Below are 20435 nucleotides of genomic sequence, written 5' to 3'. Positions count from 1 at the left end.
TAAGCAAATAAATATAGAACAATATTATGTGTTTCCTTGAGTCAGGACATGATTCTTTCACGCAATATTTTGTCGTTAGATAACCTAAAAATTCGATTCATTATTTTGTGGGTTCAGGTTGATTTTTAGAGCTTAAGAAAACTGTAGAGGATTTAAAAAGAAAAAAATACTTGAAGGTACCTACGAAAAAATATCCTGTTTGACATTTTGCTTTCTTATTTTATAGATATTTTGGTGCATGAAAAAAAAAAAGAAAATAATTGATGATTCTTCATTTGAATACCTATTTCAATAAGAGTTCTTGAAGAATGCTAAAAAGATATTTAGTAATTGATTTCGTCGGCACAAAGCCAAAACCGCGAATCTGCATTTTTGGACATTTTCACTTTAATGCGTCATTTAACTTGTTATCGGTCCCTCTATCCACTGTTTCGACCCCAATCATCCATCTGTTGCCTAAAAGCCTAAAATATCAATTTCCGTAGCACGAGTGTCCATAAGATTGCATGAATTTCCAAAAACTTTGAAGCCGTTTTTCTCAAAACTACAATTTTGCAGATTCGTGGTTTTGGCGTTGTGCCCACGATTTGTCCTGGGAAGCAGATAATAAAAGCCAATTTTTGAGGTTAACATAATAATAATCAACATTAACATTAGTTATTTATTTATTTATTGATATTTGTTGCAAACATTATGCGTGGAGTTTCTGTTTAATAAAATTGTTTAATAAATGTCTTGGAAGGCCTTATTTTTTTATTATGTTGGTTCTGTCATTACTTTAATTTTTTTTTTGAGGAAGTGGAATGGATTCTGATTAGACTGGGCCAAAAAAATAAAATATTTTTTTTTTTGAAAGTTACTTCGAAAATCTTGTTCAGGATGATGAAAAAAAAATTTGGTGAAAATTTGAGCCGTTAAAAAAAATTTTAAGAGGTCTATCATCGGTGTTTTTTATTTTTATACATGATATGATGTTTTACAACAGAACTGCTAGACGATCAAAGTAAAAAAAATTTCTGTTCATTTTTTCTTATATAAAATTAAATTTCCTACAAAAAAGATCTTATTGAAAATTTTCGTCAGACGAGCCGTATTCGAGTAATTAAGCTTTTTAATTGCTTTAACCGTTAAGAAGATATTCGTATCAAAACCAATGCCCACTGATTTCAATAGTTTTCTTATGACAAGTATGCATTTGCGATTTGAATACGATTATCTTCTAAACGGTTAAAGCAATTAATTTGCTGCCAAGGAACTTTTTATAGAACGTTTAATTCCCTACAAGAAAACATCTTGCTAATTTGAAAATATTGAATTTTCAGTGAATTAGAAAATTTTGAAATTGAAAATTGATTTTTTAATTTTTTTCTCGATTTAAATCGTGAATAACTTCTTCAAAACTCAATTTAGGGAAAATTACTACGAGACCTTTTTTGTAGAGAATTAAATTTCCTATAAGAATCTGTCGTGGTTTTATTTTTCTATTCACTTATTTGCTCATCACAAAATTCCAAAGTGAAACAGGCAAATTGAAAAAACACTTCGATTTAAAAAGCTTAATTACTCGAATACGGCTCGTCTGACGAAAATTTTCAATAAGATCTTTTTTGTAGGAAATTTAATTTTATATAAGAAAAAATGAACAGAATTTTTTTTTACTTTGATCGTCTAGCAGTTCTGTTGTAAAACATCATATCATGTATAAAAATAAAAAACACCGATGATAGACCTCTTAAAATTTTTTTTAACGGCTCAAATTTTCACCAAATTGTTTTTTCATCATCCTGAACAAGATTTTCGAAGTAACTTTCAAAAAAAAAAAATATTTTATTTTTTTGGCCCAGTCTAATTCTGATACCTAAAATTTTTTTTTGTTGACTTTAAACTTTGTTGGGATGAAGTACCTACCTATGCAAATACAAAATCTCTTCTCTATGTTTAGTTTAATTTCAGGTAGAAAGCAATAATTTTCTTTTGCAGATAATAATTAATTTTTCATCGACTTCCCTTTTGAAATTATCGACGCCTCGCCACTTACAAGTACATATTCATTATTCTTTCTTTCTCTTCTAATAGATCTTTTGTGAGTAGGTACTGAACTACTGAGTAAGTTTTTTTGTTGTTTTTTTAATGAACCGCTCTCGTTGAGCCAGACTGACCAGCGTGAACCGTATTTTCTTTTGATAGAAAGAAACAAAAAACGTGTGCCAGGACGACTCGATACTCGAGCCACAAGGTCTATTTCTATGGACAGAAGGAAAAAAATTATGTGCAAAACGGTCTTGAGTTGTAATCGTATCTGAGTTCTATTTTCTTTGGTACTCTTTTACTTCAAAACGACGATTTTAGCCTTTCCATTTTTTTGATTGACAAACAATATTGCAACACCACAGAAAAAAATTTTAGAGAAAAAAATGCATTTATTGTTCAGGTTGTTTTTTTAAATACGTCCACAATCCATCTGCACACACACAATTCTATTTTTCTTCTAAAAATCACGCCTTAAAAAAGAAGCAGTTAAAGCGCGATTTTGCAAAGCAAAAACACAACAAGAATAGAAGAGAAAAATTCAAAGATACAGAAAAATAACGATTCCAACTCAAGACCGTTATGCCATGATTTTTTTCTTTTCTATCCATACAAAAAGATCTTCTCGCTCTGTCTGAGCGAGAGCCGTGAAAACACATGATACTCACTCTCAAAGACCACGTAAAAGAGAATCAGAGAATAAAGAATCAAAATTTTAAAGAGAAAAAAAGCATTTTAAATTTTCTCGAATTTTTCATTGAAAAAAGCTTTCTTAAAAGCTCTTCAAAGTGGTGATTTTCAGTTTTATATGTCACTTTTTTCTATGAAGATGAGACATCTGAATATAATTATTTGTGGTATAAATAAAGAAAAATACAAAAAAAGTATAAATAAAAAAAAACATGAAACCTACCCTAACTTGAAAAGATACTCCATCATCCATGATAACGTTGTCTGGATATAAGCAGCCGTCTCCACCTGCCGCTCCACTGCTTGAGCTTTCTTCAAAAGAGATTTGGCTCTTACTTAAATCCTCTCTACTGTGGAGAGTGGTGTTTTTTCCACATTCCTCAGAACTTGTTGATTCACATACGACACCCCGTAGCATAATTCAAGTATACTCGTATCTACAAATAAATAATAGTTTTGTGGGGTTAATATATATTTTTAAGCTTCCATTTTTTTTTTTCAGTTTAAACTTAATTAAGGACTCTATTATGATTTGCGAATCGCTAGAAAAAATTGGCAAATCAATGTTATTGAGCCTTTATTAAGCGATTTAGCGTTTTAATAATGATATTGTCACACCATTTTCTTTATTTTGACTGCATTGTTTCATAATTTTATCCAGTTTAGCCCGGTGGTAATAGAAAACACACCTAACATGTCCCTCCGGCAGACAGCGATTTTCCATTTTCTTTAATTTGAGAGCAAAGGAGGTGAAAGCGAAATAAAAAAATTAGCTGACAAATGCGTTTTGATGAAAATTGTCTGTGTGTGAACTCAAAACATCATACGGCCAAATTACAATCGATCTGTCCCGTAAGTTAGTCAATGGGCGCATTCACGAATCTAGTGACACGTAGTCAACTCGATCTGATTGGCTGAATACAACTAAAAAATAAATTAAAATTTCCCCTCCGACGTAGCGTAAAAATTTCGACTTCAAAGTTAGTTGACATTTCTCAGTTAGCTGTTTGATGAAAAAAGCATTCAAAATGAAATTAAATTGTGCAGTATTTAAATATAATTGTGCAATTATTATTAAATCGAAATTGCAATTATGAAAGCAAAAGCTATTCATATGTCAAATATGACAGTTTTCGTTTGACTAGCTTTGTAGTGCTAATTCCCATTCCAAAAGCTAGTTAAAATTCGACTACGTAGTCACTATATTCGTGAATGTGAATCCCCCTTTTCATTCACACGTTTCACACCGCACCAAAACCGGTTTTTTACGAAAAAATTCAAAAACAAAATCCAAAACACAAGTTTTCCTACACATTTTTGTATAAAGCTATAGGCTTGTTATCGTAAATCACAAGTTTTCGATAAACTGAAACCTGAATTGAGAAACAATTCAGTTCTAGCGGGTGGTAATGGTGCAGTGGATGTAGTGCTTGACTGCTAGTCTGTAGGTGTGGGTTCGAGCCCCACCTCAGGCAGCATTCTTTTCTTTATCCTTATTTTCTTTATCTTTATTCTTTAAAAAAACGTTTCCCAAAAAGACAGATCATTGTATTGGAACTTTCTACCTGCCAGGCACCTAACAAACATTTTTTTAATTATACAAAATTCGTTATTTAGTCAATTGTAAATGTAATGAATTACTTAAATATTTGACATAAGTGCAAGAATATTGTTTTTTTTTTTTCAACAAATCACTAGGGACATTTTTTAGAAAAATGTTGAAATTAATAATTCTAGGCCATTAATGATGTTATGATTACAAGAATATAAAATTCGATGTAATGAAATAAAATAATTACATTGTGCAAGTTTTTTCAAAAAAAAATTTTTGAGACATGTCAGCTGTTGACTGTTTCCCCCTATTTCGGACCTGAGAAATCGATTGTAATCATTAGTTTTTCAATTTATCGGTACGACTTCGAACAAATTTTTTTTCGGAGTTTTTTTTTTCAATAATTTTAAGCGTTATGCCGGTTTAAAGTCATTTTTTTTGTTTTTATTGCTATTTATTTTGCTCAAAAACTTAAAGACACATTAACAATTTTATGCAATTTATTTAACAATTTAGCAAGTTTTTATTGAAATAAATTGCACGACTGGGGTCGCACGTACTTGCTCTTATGCTTAAAGTAACTATAATGTTAAAGCTTTTTATTCAAGAAATTTAAAATTTGATATTTTGAAGAAATTTCATAAGTAGTATAAAAAAATTAAATCTGTTTTTATAATTAATTAAACTCCATTTTAAATTATCTTAAAAAAAAAAAACAAATATGCCATTTTATTTCTTGTATAAAAACGTATTTTTAGAAAAAAATTTTCGAAAATTGTAGGAGCCGTTTTTTTAAAAAATAATTTTTTATGTATAAAAATTTTTTAACATTTTTCAAAAAACAAGTTGGTATGCCATTTTGAAGAAATAATTAATTTACACATAAAAACTAAATTTCAAAATTTTTCATTGATCCGTTTTCAAAAAATTGATTTTTCAAAAAAAAATTTTGAAATATTTTTTAAAAATCCAAAAATGCGTTTTTTGAAAATTTTCTAAATTCTTAATATTATCTTCACTTACACACGTTTGTATAAAAATTTTCATTTAAATCGGGTTAATGTTGTACGAGATATTCAGAAACGAAAAAAACCGTTCTATGACAGGTACCGTTAATAACGGTACAAAAAATATTTTTTTTATTTAAAAAGTTGGCTATTATGTGTAGTACTACACACAAAAATTTTAATCAAAATCGTTAGAGCCGTTTTTGAAAAAAATTAACTTTTCTATTTCCGTTATATAGCAAGTACCGTTAGTTTTGGTCATAAAAAAAAATTTTAATTTCCCCTCTAGGGAATCACCAAAAACTGCTAACTACCAAGTTTGAAGAAAATCACTTCACTCGTTTAGGCTGCAGCTCCAGATAGAGACAGACACACAGACAGACAGACAGACAGACAGACAGACAGACAGACAGACAGACAGACAGAATTGCCGGACCCATCATCGTAATGTCATGTAAAATTGTTATCTCGAGTTCGATTTTTTTTACGAATCCTAAACTTGCCCTATAGTACCTATATAGCAAGTAAAAATTCAATAAATTTGGATTTTATTGCATTGTTATCGTTGTATTATGTTTTAGTGGAGTAACGCAAATTAAAGATCCAATTTTGATAATTTCTGTTCTTAAACGTCGGTTAAGAAAAAATACTTTAACCTTTAAGGGTAAAAATTGCCGGTGTTGCCGTTTTGTTTTTTAAAACTAAAAATGAAATTTTTTTTCAACACTTTTTTTTTTAATTCCATAAATAAAATGATGTTAAAAGATTATTAAGATTTAGAGAAAAAAATTATATGGGCGTGGACAAGATTAAATCCTTTAGACGGTAGAAGCAATTTTCTCACAAATCCATTTCAAATATAAAAAAAAAAATGAATTATAACACAACGTCAACACATACATTATTCGGCCCTATCGGCAATCTCACGTGAGAAATTTCCCTGGGAGTAGGTTTTCTCTCCCAGGACTTTTTCTCCTTATCGGGAATCTCAATCGGAATTTCGTTTTCGGGAAAGAAATACAGCCAACTTAAAAAAAAAAAAACTTTCGAACACATTTCTTCGAAAGTTTTGACAACTCTAATTTGATTGTATTTAGTGCACAAAAACAATTAAAATGTTTAATAGTCAATATTTATACATATAATATTTTTCTTTGGTGTTGATTTGTGGATTTTTATTCAATAATTTATTTTATTTTTTGCCCAACTTACTACTTTGTTTGTTTCTTCAGATGGACATGTAATTAGTTTAGTGTTTGTTATTTTAATTAAAGAATCACAGCTCTTCATCTGTGGTTTCTTAAGCTTTGTTTTTTTTTTTGACGTGATAACTAAAATAAATTGAGGCATTCCACAGATTTCGATCATTTCTTCGTCCAAAGCAGAAGACTAATACTCTCGGAATGGTCATCTCCAGTTCCATGCTTTTTTTTAAGGTTTTCTTATGTTTTATTTTTTATATACTCTTTTTGCGTTATCCAGTTGCAATATAATTTTGTTTTTGTTGCCTTTAGGAAGTAAATAATTTAATATTTTTGAAAGAATATCTATTTTGAAAGAAAAAACGTACATTTTTGCTTTAAAAAATCTTTTCCCTATAAAAAATATGATAGAAATACTTCGGGGGGGAAACTTCATTCCCGATAGGTATTTTTGTGAGGGAATTTTTTCCTAGGAAATTGTTCCATTCAAAAAGTATTGCCGATACCGATTTTTCGGACTAGAGAAATTTTTCCAGGGAAACTGTATTGCCGATAGGACTGATTAAGATATATATTTTTACAAAGCCAGGAGTTTATTCCTATCTGTAAAATTAAAATTAGGTTAACTGAATGTGGTATTCTTGAAAGAATGGTTCTCAAACTCAAAATTTTCTGAAAAAAATTAATTAAAAAAATTAACTTGTCTTTATTCAATATTTTTCTCAATAAAATATAACTTTATGTTTCAAAAATTGTCGGCCACATTTATATTGAAATTTTTTGGAAAAATATTGAAAAAAGACAAGTTCAATTTTAGTAGTTAATTGACTTTGAACCGGGCAAAATGCTTAAAATTATTGAAAAAAAAATTCAGAAAAAAATTAGTTCGAAGTCGTACCGATAAATCGAAAAACTAATGATGCCAATCGATTTCTCGGTTCTGAAATGGGGGGAAACAGTCAACAGCGCACATGTCTCAATTTTTTTTTTTTTTTTTGAAAAAACTTGCAAAGTGTAATTATTTTATTTCAATAAATCGAATTTTTTATTTTTGTAATCATAACTTCATTAATGCGTTAGCCTTTATTGATTTCAACATTTTTCTAAAAAAATGTCCTTAATGATTTGTTGAAAAAAAAACTCTTGCACCAATTTCAAATATTTAATGGGATTTTCGTTTGGTAAATTTATTTTCTGATCTATAAATTGATTTTTTTCGTTATGAAACGAATACACTTTCAGATTGTTTTTAATTTGTTATAGTGTTGGTGCGAATTTGTGTCTGTGAACAAGGCAGCGATCACAGTTGTCAAATATTGATTCGGCCTTCGATTTTTTTAATCCGAAATTCAGCTAGACGAAAAAGTTAATTCTACTTCCATTTGAGTACAAAATAATTTTAATTCTTTCTTTAAACCAAAACAAATTATTAACAAACAAAAATTTGTCAAACGGATAGATGCCAATAATGATGCATAGTGGTGTTGGAAAAAGAGGGGTTAATCTACCGAAAAATCTAGATCTGGAAAATTGATCTAAGATCAAAAAATAAATCAATTTTTTAGGCCAAACGAAGACAAAAATTGTCAATATCAGTTTTTTGACAAATCTTAATCAAAAAAAAAATTGATTTTTGTACCAAACGAAAACCCCATGAGTAATTCATTACATTTACAATTGACTAAATAACGAATTTTGTATGACTAAAAAAATTTGTTAGGGGCCTGGAAGGTAGAAAGTTCCAACAAAATGATCTGTCTTTTTGGGAAACGTTTTTTTAAGTTATAAATAATACCATTGATCCAGTCAAAGCGTCGGAAAAAAGGGCCTAACTTTGCGCACAGAGGCACTGTCAGTTTTTATTTCATGGATCGATAGGGGTATATTTAAAAGGCTTAGCCTCAATTTCTCACCACCTGATCATTCTTTTTATTTTATTTTTTATTTTAAATTCATTTTTATTATTCATCAACTTAAAACTATCTTAAAGCTAGACAAAAATTCATAAAAACTAGCCTACTTATCAATTACTTACAACTAACTTACTGGCAATATACGGGCACTGTAAGTTATACTTAATTTTTCTTAATTCTAATGCCTTTCGGCTTTATAACTATTTTAATACTAATATTTTAATGGTTTTTATTTTTACCAAGAAATAATTTTTAAAAAAACTTGGTATCATATCATTTTTTTTTTTTTATTTTAAAACTTACAAACTAATTAAAACTACTTAAAAAACTAGAACAGCCACAGCAAGCAATTTTGTATTTTTTTTTTTTGTATTTTTTTTTTATTTTCTTTTTGTATTTTTTTTTTGTATGGTTTTTGTATTTTTTTTTGTATGGTTTTTGTGTTTTTTTGTATTTCTTTTTGTATTTTTTATATTTTTTTTTTGTAATTTTGTTTTTGTATTTTATTTTTTTTTTGTATTTTTTTTTTGTGCCACCTCGACTGTCCCTTCTTAAAACTAAACAACTAAAACTATGTAAGCCGGCCAAGGCAAAAAAAAAAACGAAGACCACTTTTACCTATACATGAATACCATTACTAAGCCACCAAAACTGGTTCTCCTGCCCTATCTCTTCCAAGGCAACGTCTAAGACACTGCCTCTCAAACACCCGAAACTTTTCCATTTGAGATGGAGCAACGTTGAACCACACAGGGCATCCATAGACAATCATCGGCCGGATGAGGGCCATTTAGCAAATCACCTTAACCCTGGTGTCAAGCCGACTGCTATAAAACAGCCGTTTCCTCGGGACAAAGGCTTCCCTAGCCCTGGCCAGAGCAGCATCCATATGTCTATTGAAATATAGATATTGATCTAGCCAGATGCCAAGGTACTTTACTACACTTTTACTTGGCAGTGGATGTCCGTGTGGTCCAGCGATCGCCAGCTTCCGCCAGTTCCTTCGCGTATCCCCTGAGGCCCAGCCAAGGGAGTCCTAAATAGAATCGTTTCTGATTTCTGAAAGTTAATTTTCAACTTCCAGTCATCACAATGTATCTGAATTTTGTCAAAGTCACGTTGCAAGAGATTTCTGATGATCTCAACTTTTGGAGCTGTTCTGTACGCAATTAGATCGTCGGCATACGCAATTGCCTGAGTTAGACTTCCTATCAGAGCGCTGCACAGTGCGTTGACTAGTGGACAAAAATAAAAAACAAAAATGCAATATTGATCTTCTAAGCTATGGAGCTGGTCAAGCATATGTTAAATTACTGTTTTTGTCTGTTTTTAATTTTGTTTTACTCATTTTGGGGGATTAGCGGGACTTTCAAAAGCACTGAAAAAAATTTTAGTCATTTTGATAGCTCGAGATTTTATTTTTGTGCATTTTCATTTGGTTCGTGTAAGAAAAGTACCAAAGTTTTATTTTTTTTTTATTTGTGAATAATAATCATGGATACATTAAGAACTTGTATGAGTAGTTATATTTAATTTTTTACTGAATTTTACTGAATTATCGAAAAAAGTTCCTTTTTAAGGCATACAATTTCATCTAAATTAAGCCTACAAAGTTGTAGTAGCAAATTGTAGCACAATGATTTATGGCATTATCTTGTGTTGTTATTGTTCTTTGAGAACACGTTTAGTTTCATTGCTAACTTTTGCTAACCTTCAAAATATTTGACTTTTTGTAGGCCAAAGTCGGACCAGAAAAAATTAACGACTTTTTGAAAGGTGGATTTGTTTTGGCAAAAACAGGGGAGAAGATGAAGGCATTGAAATTATTTTGAATTAGTTAAGTACTAGCAACTGCCACATAAAAGGTCTGTTTGGGTTCTTTTTGCACAAAAATATGAAACCTGTCAAATTTTAGGGAGTGGGGATGAAATTCTCTCAGAGAAAGAAAAATTGTGTAAAAGTACCCAAACGCTTTTGGCACAAAAATTTCTGCTACTTTTCCTACAACAACAAAAATGTAAACAACAACACCAATTGGAAAAAAATAAAGAAAGGAAAAATATCAAAACATTTTGTTTTGTTTTACAAACACTTTTTTTTATTAATTTTTTCATAAATCATTTATAAAATAAAGCACTTCTTAACCATTAAAACACAAAAAATAAAAATAAAAACACAAAAATAGCCATATCGCCATGTTTGTACTTTGTTTTGTTCATTAAAAAATGTGAACACAAATTAAAAAAAAAAAAAGAAATGAATAATATTAAAAACACTTTGTTTTATTTTTGAAACACTTTTTTTATTATTTTGTTCATAAAATATTAATTTGTTATGAGCATTACATCACTAAAACGAAATAAATAAAAAAATAAAAACAAGAAAAAAATCCACGCCACCATGTTTGTAGTTTGTTTTCTTTATGTTGTGCGACAAGAACAAATAAAGAAAAACAGAGAAAGCACTACCTTTTGACAGATTTCAGATTTTTGTTCGATGAAATTTTTTGGGCAGAAATTCGCAAGAAGGGGAAATTTTTTTCTCTCTCGCGGCCATCTTTTTTGTGAAAAAATGTACAATTTCAGAGTACCCAAACAGGAATTGGGCTGAAAATGTTGAAAAAAGTTGAAATATTTCTGTTTTAGGCAGTACCCAAACAGACCTTAAGTGTTTTACGAAAAAAAATTGATAAATTTCGACATAAATCTTGATCCGAGGAGGAAGAAATGCATAAAAAACAGCTTTTGAACGCTTTTTTCCATTTTGGCAAAGTATAGCAACATTTTTAGTGTCGTTACACTGTATTAATATTTTACTTTGTGGAAATGTAAAGTTTTCATGCTAATTTTTGCTATCCTTAAAAATTTTCAACATTTCTAGGACAAGGTCAAATCTTTAAAAAAATTAAAAATTTATAAAAATGGATTTTTTTTTATATAAAAATCACGAATTGAATATGTTAATAATTATTCTGTATGAATTGAAGATAAACAAATGTTCCATAAAATTTAAAAATGATCTAAAATACAAATTAAGTTTTTTGACTCAAACCTCGACGATGGGAACAATGTTCATGCTTTCTTCGAGAAGCATCATGAAGCTAATCCTAAACATAGACTTACTCTTCCTGATAGCATTTTAACCTCTTGATGAAGGGGAACTAGTCGTGGAAGACACAAACACTACATTTAAAAGCGTCGTCAAAGATGAAAAAAGGAAAATTTGCAAGCGTTTAGCCTTTAGCCACTAAAGTGGGCGTGGCAGAGGGCGGCAAAACTATTTTATATTTTTTTAACTCATCTAGATAATCAAATTTCCTAAATTTGGTGCATATAGTGCAAACCGTTTTTAAGGTATAAACAATCATATACAAAAGTAGGCGTGGCAGGGGGTGGAAAGGGTCTAAACTATTTTTTTAATTTCCACACTCATCTAGATAATCAAATTTCCTAAATTTGAATCAAATGGTGCACGCCGTTTTCGAAATATAAATAATCATTCACAAAAGTGGGCGTGGCAGGGGGCGTGAAAATTTCGTCAATTTTTTTAGAATTTCTCTTTATTACATCTACAACAATTTTTCTTTGCCAAATCAATTCCTTTTTATAAAACTGATTTTTGTCCACCATCTCCATACAATCGCCGCACTGTGCGCTGGTGTAAATACTAAAGAGAATCGGTGAGTTCACCGCTCCCTGTTGAAGACCATTTTTAATATTAAAAACTCCAGTAGAAGTTACATTGCCACTTTTGACAACAAACGTTCTACCATTGAGCATGTCATAAAGCATATATAAAAGTGGTTTACTTATACAAAGTCTTGTTAATTTAAGATAGAGACCTTCCAACCAAATCAATAAGACAGGCACCCGTGCACTGTTTTTTAGATTTGTTCCACTGAATATCAGATACAAATTTAGACGCGGCATGAATAGTGTCATGTCCTGCCTTAAACCCGAATCGATTATCCGGTATGATATTGTTGTCCTCAGCCCACTGAGACAGAGCCCTATTGATAACTTTTTCAAATACCTTGCTGATACTTGGAAGGAGACTTATCGACCGTAGATTTGCCGGATTAGAGTTGTCCTTTCCCTTTTTCGGTAGAGGATGTACCACTGCTGTTTTCCAACGCTTTGGATAATATGCATTATTCAGAGCGTTGTTGAACAGAGTGGCAAAAATGTCAATACTTTCTTGCGGTAGATGTCGTAGTACAATAGTGGATATACTATCGACTCCTGCTGATTTCTTTTTCTTTAATGAATCGAAGATGAGCTTGAGCTCTACCTTCGTAACTAACAGGGTGTTAGCCCCAGAATGCTCGGCGATGATGGCGTTTGCCAAGTGTTCTTCATTGAACCCGGTAAAACCGCGATTCTTAGATCGCCATTGCGTAATATCATTACGTAGATAGAAGTGATGAAGGAGGGCCCTGTTTTCCAGGTCATGGTTCGGGTTAATGCTAGCATTTACCTTGTACACTTGCCGGAATGCAGCACCCACCGCCTCCACTTTCTCTTGCGGGTCTTCGATTATAAAGAGGTAGTCGTCAAAGATGTCTTCCCCTGGATTTATGCCTGCGGTCAGGAGTACGTCTCTGTTTTCCACAGTTCTCTGAAGATTAAGACACGGAAGCTCGTTTTGATCATTCCGTCTAAAAATCTTATTAATCTGCGGAAACATACTCGGGTCGCTAGAATTGACGGCCCGAATTTTTTTGTCAAAATACAAATTAATAGACAACCTATAATTTTCTTTGATCAACTGGTTGATGATTTTGATCGACGACTTCAGTGTTCTAATCTCCAGATCGTGTGGGTCGGTAAATCGCCGGTATAAACGTTTAAGTCTTGTCAATAGTCCGCTTTTTTGTCTGTGGAGTGCGTCAATAGTCGCATTTCGGTAAACGTTATTTTGGTCACGTTCTTTGTATTTAGGTATCGTTCTGTTCATCGTTTGTAAGATGGTATGGTCCATCTGTTGGAAATAACCATCGATCTCACTGTTCGACAGATTTCGTTTGGAGGGGCTATGCTGTTCGAACGCAGTTCTCTTGCTAAGGCGTTGGTGAAGAGTGGCCAGTCCATCTTACCGTAGTTGTAAGAATGCTCCGGTACATACTCCTCCAATTCCACAAGCTCGTTCGGAAGCTGTATTGCGGCGGCGAGTCCGCAGTGGTCGCTGTCGTACTCAATTGTACGAAGGCAGTTTCTTGGGTGTTGGCCCACAGCGTCTGTTATTGTCAGTCTTGAGTCTAGAAGCAATATATCCAGAAAAGAACTGCTTCTTGGAAACGATGGCCTTTCAGTAGCCAGCAGATCAACCCTATACTCAATATTGTTTTTACTCATCCAATTATACAGATGATTACCTCGCTGATTCTGTATTTGATTTCCCCAATCTTGGTGTTTGGCGTTCAGATCACCGTCCATGAGGATATAGTTTTCCTCCAAATTCAGTCGTAGGACTTGAAAAAGTTTTTCGAGTTCTGCCGTAAAGTCAGCTGGTTGAGGTGCTTCTGGCGCATAAGCTGCGACTGCATACACCCGCTTTCCATGTTGGAGAGGAATGCATACAATGCACACCTCAAGCGATCGAAATTTTAGCACTTCATTATTGTATATTACCTTATAACTAATGCCTTTACGTATGAAGATTGCAACACCGCCCCCTTGAATGGAGTCGGGCCGGTCTCTTCTTACGATGTTGTTATTATTATTTGTCAGTTTATGTTTCTTAGCTTAGTTTCGCTAGCCATAAACACATCGGGACTTAGATCTTTGAACAATTGGAAAAGGTTAGCTCTACGTTCGACCCTAATCAGTGAATTTACATTCACATCTAGGATCCTAAGGGGCCTGTCTGACAGCGCGCCTATTACAACCTAGGTTGCGTTAAGCTAGGCAGTTGAGAGTAGATATGATCTACCCTCACTGTCTGCTCCCTTATCTGGCTTTGAAGCCCTGTTAACTGTGCTTGAATGCTCAGTAACAAGGTCAAAACCTCTGATTCTGCCGCCGGTGCTTTAGGCACGGAGGACTGTTGGGCAACCTTTGGTGGCTTTTGAGTCGCCTTCGGCATTGCTCTTTGCGCTATTTGGGCGAAAGAGATGCTTGGGTTGACGATAGGAGCACGCCCTCCTGGACGTTTTTCTGCGACAGCCTGCTTCGCCGTTTTTTGTTGCTTCATTTGCTGAAACCTCGGACAGCCCCGATAATTAGCAGGGTGCCCGACGCTTCCGCAGACTGCGCATTTTAGCTGGGCCTTATCTTCGACCCGTTCCTCCCCGAGTTTGCACTCCTCCTTATTGTGGTTCTCTCCACACTTTACACAGCGCGACTGCATTTCGCAGTTGGCTGCGGCATGGCCGAGCCTTTGGCAGCGCACGCATTGAAGCACATCACCGCGCCTTTTTAATTTATCCCAAGTGACAACCTGGTAGTTGAGGACGGTGATATTCCTCAAACTATCCAGTTTGCTGTTGGGCGAGAGCTGCACTAAAAATATCGGCAGTTTCCTTTTCTCCCGTCTGGACAAAGCCGTTTGGAATGGCTTGACGCTGATGATCTCGAGATCACCACTCGCTTAGCGGCAGAGTTCATCATAGAACGCCTTGGGTTCCGTGCAGGAATCTATGCCCTTTAGAAGGACCGTTTGGATTTTCTCCAACTTAAGGGTAAAACTGAAGTACTCAGTGGTGGCTTCTTTTAACAAAATTCTAATTTTTTTATGATTCTACACTGTTTTGCAGTGGATAGCATGTCTATTACTACTTATACGTTTAATAAAAAAGCTTTCGCCTATGGCCGACTTACATAATTTTATGGTGTCTTCTAGCTCCATTTTAAAAACATTTATAGGTGGCACATTCTCTTTCCTTATTTTGTTTGTCTGTGGCTGCTGATGGTGTCCTCTCTGCTGCTGCTGCTCCTGGGCCTGCTGCTGATGTATCCGCTCCTGCTGATTGCTTCCACTAGGCTTGTCTGCCTCTGCTGCTTGTTGTTGTTGCTGTGTGTTTTGCTGTTTTGGTTGTTGTTGTTGCTGCTTTGGCAGTTTTTGTTGTTGTTTTTGCTGTGGCTGATCTTGTTGCTGCACTGGCCCTTGTGCTGGCAACTGTTGTTTTTTTTTGTGCAACTTGTACTGGCAACTCTTGTTGTTGCCTCTGTTGCTGCTGTTGTTGGTGTCGCTGGGGTTGAGGGTCTTCTTTTTGCTGCAGTCGAAGCTGCTCTTGTTGTTGTTTTTGTTCCGCTGCTTTGGCTGCTTTAGCGGCTTCCTTGTCGGCGAGCTCTTGTTTTTCTTTGGCTCTGCGCGCTTGTTGCTTTACTTTCATGAGCTGGATCAGGGGCGCAACTTCTTTTTTGAGGGCATCCATTTTCCTCTCAAATTCATCAATTTTGGTTTGGAGGGTCTGCTCCTCCTCTTCGTCTTCGTCTGATGACGGCTCTGACGATGTCAGACCAGGCAGATTGTTGCTGTCACCAGAAATGAAATGCCCTTCTCCCCCCTCGGACATGTAATTTACATCATCTTCCTGATGGATTTTAGCTGCCGCTTAAACATTCGCTGTACGCGCCGTTTCCTCCTCTACAGCTGGCAGCTCAGCTTAAGGGTTTTCGGAACGACGCTTCGGCAGGTTATTTAGGTTCGGCTTCCCAAAGTTGCCTCTCCTCTTATGCCCCATATCGGCTGTTGTTGCCGTTGGCCCACTTGCCGTGGGCTTGATTGCCGTTGATTGTTTTTTTTTGTGCTGTAGCTGGGGCACCTTCCGATGTCCCCGCTATATCACCCGATTTCATAAGCTTTAATTATTTGTTTTTAAAAAAAACCTCCAAATAAACTTGGACACAGCTGGGAATCAAACGCCGTTCCTTCAGCTCTCTGGTCCGACGTCACTACCACTGAGCTATTGATGACTTGAAAGCCTTACTGGCTAACTAAGTACTTGTTAAATCCGATACCGATTTAAAATTTACTATGAAAGTCGAATACGTCTACACTCTTTCACAGTACACGATCGATAGATGAAAGAAATGAGAACAGTATAGACGTGTTATTTGTCGCTCCTGTCATTTGAACAATTTAAACCGAGATCCGCTCATAGAATTTTAAATAAAAGTCGTTCAGTTTGCCTATTTTGTGTATTTGATTCACTCTTATAAATTCAAGCTAGGTTGTGCTTGTGGTCAAACCGAAATAAAAAACGAAATAAAAAATATTAAAATTAATATTTAACTTTATCATTGTGCTGTATATAATCTTGCTATATTGTTGTTGTTTAAACACTCACCATGTCGGCCTCTGATAACATTTCTAACACTTACACAATCAACACAATAGACACCACCTACACAGACCCCGCCACCGTACTCTCCAACACAATAGACACCAACTACACAGACCCCGCCACCGTACTCTCCTCCGACTCCAGCCTCACTACTAATACAAGTCCTGCCACTGAACCTTCATCCAAAGGCCCAACCATTGTAGATACAGGCTCTCCAACCGGGGCTCAAGCTGCAACTGAAACTGATGAAAACAAAACTAATTCCGCATCCAACATAGCCGCCTCCGCCACCACTAAGCCTGGAAAGGGAGCCACAAACAATTCTAAAACTAGCAAAGCTAATGGTAGTAATACTAAGAATGCAAGAGCTCCCGTCACAAGGTCTCGTACTGTTTCGTCTAATAGCCCGGTAGTAAGCGATTCCACACGATCTAAAACTAAATCGAACCTACCAAACTATTTACACACTCCGAAGCAATCTGGAACGTCATTATTATCTCCATCGACATCTTATTCTAGAGCAACAAATAATAACAGTCGAACGCTCATGCCCGAACATTTTCGTGAGATTGAGTCGAACCTCTTATCAAAATTCAAAAATTTGCTCTCTACTTTTGAACAAAATATGAAAGATGAGATTAATGGAACAATAGCTGCTTTATGTAGTCGTGTGCAGCAATGTGAAAGAGACATTCTTACATTGAGACAAGAAAATGAGAAAATCAGAGACCAACTTGAAGATTCTCATCGTCAACAACGGCTTAGTGATGTAATTGTTAGTGGATTACTACCCACATCAAACAAGAGTCCAGTCGATCTCGTTAAACAAATTGCAAATAAACTCCAACACACACTAACTCCACATTTTGATGCTTTTCGCTTGCGCTCCCAAAATCAGAGACATTGGCCCGTTGCTAATTAGATTATCTTCCCCTTGATCGTCTCCCAGCTATTTAGCAATGAAGATTTACCACACACAACTGACACTAACACCTGGAACCGCCGAATTTACATTAATGAAAGCTTAACACCACAAAACAGTGCATTGATGCGTCATGCCCTTCAATTAAGAAGAGAAGGAATTTTATTCTCAGTCCGATCGAAAAATGGTTTCATTTTTGTGAAAAAGAGCAGCGATGATACTGAAATTAAGATTCAATCGAGTACACTCTCAACTATAAATGTGCCGCAAATTTGAATGTCACCAGGAGCGGAGCTGTTATCATATTATTTTTATTTTATTTAGGTAGATACTTCTTTTCATTTCAAAAATATTTACATAAGCATATTGTTTATTTTTCATTTTCTCTCTTTTGAATTTTATTTGTGTTTTTTGTAAAGCCTGTTTATTTTTTGAATATTTTATCTGTTTTCTTCTTTGTTTTTGTCATAGTTTTTCTTCTTTTGTTGATTGTTTCAAATCACTGTTGGGTGGACGGTTTCATTTTAACAGCATGGACTATCTATCAGTAAAATCTATTGTGAAAATACTTTCAAATGCCCGTGAAGGTTTCAAAGTATGTTGCATTAATGCTCGTAGCCTTAATATAAATAAGTTAGATTTTCTTAAACATGTGTTTGACCAATCAGGTGCTGACATTATTTGTATTACTGAGACATGGTTTAGACCAGATACTCCCAGTAGTATATATCTTATACATAAGTAATTATAATCTTATCAGAAATGACAGAATAACAGACACAGTTGGGGGTGGGACGGCAATTTATTGCAACACATCCCTTTATAGTAAGGTTCTTGTTAAATCAGTGAATAATGGTATTGAGTTTCTAATTTTAGAGGTAAGTGATGGCAGTACTAAAACTATTTTGGGTGTTTGCTATAATCCAAATAGAAGCATTTCTCCAAATCCCCTTTTTTCTGCTCTACAACAATTCTCTGCTTCATATGAACACATTATAATCTGTGGTGATTTCAATTCAGATCTCTTGCTTTCAGACACTCGGGCCAAGCAATTAACAGATGAAATTGCAAGTAAAGGGCTCTATGTTTCAAACTGTTATGCCACTCGCTTCGCCCCTAACTCAACACCTAGCCTTCTTGATCTTATGATTGTCTCTGATTTATCAAATGCTTTCTTACAAGACCAACTGTCCTTGGACGGCATATCGGACCATGATCTTATTTTCTGCACCTATAACATTGACTTCTCACGTGTACCAACTCCCTCTACTTTCCAATTTAGAGATTTGAAATCAGTTGATAATTTTGCGCTTCAAGCTGATGCAATGGAGTTGCCTTGGCATTTATGCCAACATTTCGTCAACTCTACTGATAAAGTCGACTATTTTCAATCATTGGTTCTTGAACTGTACGATAAACATGTTCCTATTAAAACCGTATCAGTTCGTAGCAAAAATTGTCCCTGGTTTACCACTGATGTTCAAAGGTCAATACAAAAACGAAGAAAGTATTATGCAAAATGGAAACTTAGCCCTAACCCTGAAAATTAGGAATTGTTCTGCCGTGCAAGAAATGATGCCACTTATGTGACTCGGAGGGCCAAAAAACCGTTTTTTATGTCTAAACTGGATACAAAACAATCATCCAGCAAGCTTTGGAGTAATCTTCGCTCAATTGGTATCGGCAAAAATGAGGTTGTTCATAAGTACCCTGATCCTAATGAATTAAATAAAAGTTTTATATTGAGAGACCTTCTAAATCTGGACTTTGTGCCTAATGACCAAGCTCATTGTGATCCATGTAATGTTTTTGAATTTGTTTCAGTCCCTGAATTTGAGGTTTTAGAAAGCATTCGTTCGATAAAGTCTGATGCTCTTTGTGAGGATGGTGTGCCAATATGCTTCATTAAAATGATAATATCACATTTGTTGGGTGTCCTTACACAATTGCTTAATTTCTGCATTGCTTCCTCATCATTTCCAGAAACTTGGAAAATTGCTAAAGTTGTCCCTGTAGCCAAAAAGTCGAATCCTAGTTCGTGCTCTGATTTTCGTCCTATAAGTATCCTTCCCTGTCTGTAAAAGGTCTTTGAGAAAATTCTAGCATCACAAATGTCAAGTCATCTGAAAACATTTAATTTACTATCACCATTTCAATCTGGATTCAAATCTGGATCAAAGTCCTCGATGATATTAGATTTGAATATGATCTGGACAATCTTACTGTTCTTTGTTCGCTTGATTTCTCAAAGGCTTTTGACAGAGTAAACCATGAATTACTTTGCAAAAAACTTATGTTTTATTTTGGCTTTCATGATAGAGCAGTGCGCCTTGTAAGGAGTTATTTGTACAATCGCTGCCAAAAAGTTAGGATAGGCCAAGAAGAATCTGAGTCTTTGAACCTTCACATGGGTGTACCACAAGGTTCTATCTTAGGACCTTTTTTATTTTTGTATTTATATTATATAAATTTATATTTATACGACTACATTTATATGCAGATGATTTACAGATATACCTATCTCGACCGCTTGGTCTGCAGGAAGATTTGATCTGTAGAATAAATGAAGATCTAGAGGCAATATCCACTTGGTCCCTTAACAATGGTCTCACTCTTAATCCGGATAAGTCCCAACTTATCGCAATATCCAAAAAGCATATGGATGTCAAATATTTAACACGAATTTAACTATTTAACTCAATTCACACACGGCCTAAATTGACTGTCTTACTTTTTTTTGTACTCTCCAAACCTAAGAATAAGAAGTACAGGAATGGGTGTGTATCACTTTTAAAGTGTAGGATAGCGTGAAAAAAAACTGTCAAAAATAAATC

General features: G+C 34.3%; 2 protein-coding genes across 5 annotated transcripts in view; one reads left to right on the top strand and one right to left on the bottom strand.

The window, feature by feature from the left end:
• The window catches only part of LOC129907538 (SHC-transforming protein 4), a 102344-nt gene that overhangs the window by 61982 nt on the left and 19927 nt on the right, over window positions 1–20435 (bottom strand). For all 4 annotated transcript variants that reach the window (XM_055983823.1, XM_055983821.1, XM_055983824.1 and 1 more), the window contains one exon: window positions 2942–3155. In XM_055983823.1, coding sequence (XP_055839798.1) covers window positions 2942–3136 — 195 coding nt within the window. In that variant the 5' untranslated portion in view covers window positions 3137–3155. The remainder of the gene's footprint in view (window positions 1–2941; window positions 3156–20435) is intronic.
• On the top strand, window positions 16684–17601 carry LOC129909508 (dentin sialophosphoprotein-like). Its single transcript, XM_055986585.1, has one exon. It carries the CDS (start codon window positions 16684–16686, stop codon window positions 17599–17601), a length of 918 nt encoding a protein of 305 aa, XP_055842560.1.

This window comes from Episyrphus balteatus, chromosome 1 (genome assembly GCF_945859705.1).
Source record: "Episyrphus balteatus chromosome 1, idEpiBalt1.1, whole genome shotgun sequence".
In the NCBI taxonomy this organism is placed as follows: domain Eukaryota; kingdom Metazoa; phylum Arthropoda; class Insecta; order Diptera; family Syrphidae; genus Episyrphus; species Episyrphus balteatus.
This window is presented reverse-complemented; position numbering and strand designations above follow the sequence as displayed.

Bases quoted from the DNA above. Each gene is read 5' to 3' on its own strand.
- LOC129909508 (XM_055986585.1), top strand. From the start codon at position 16,684: ATGTCGGCCTCTGATAACATTTCTAACACTTACACAATCAACACAATA.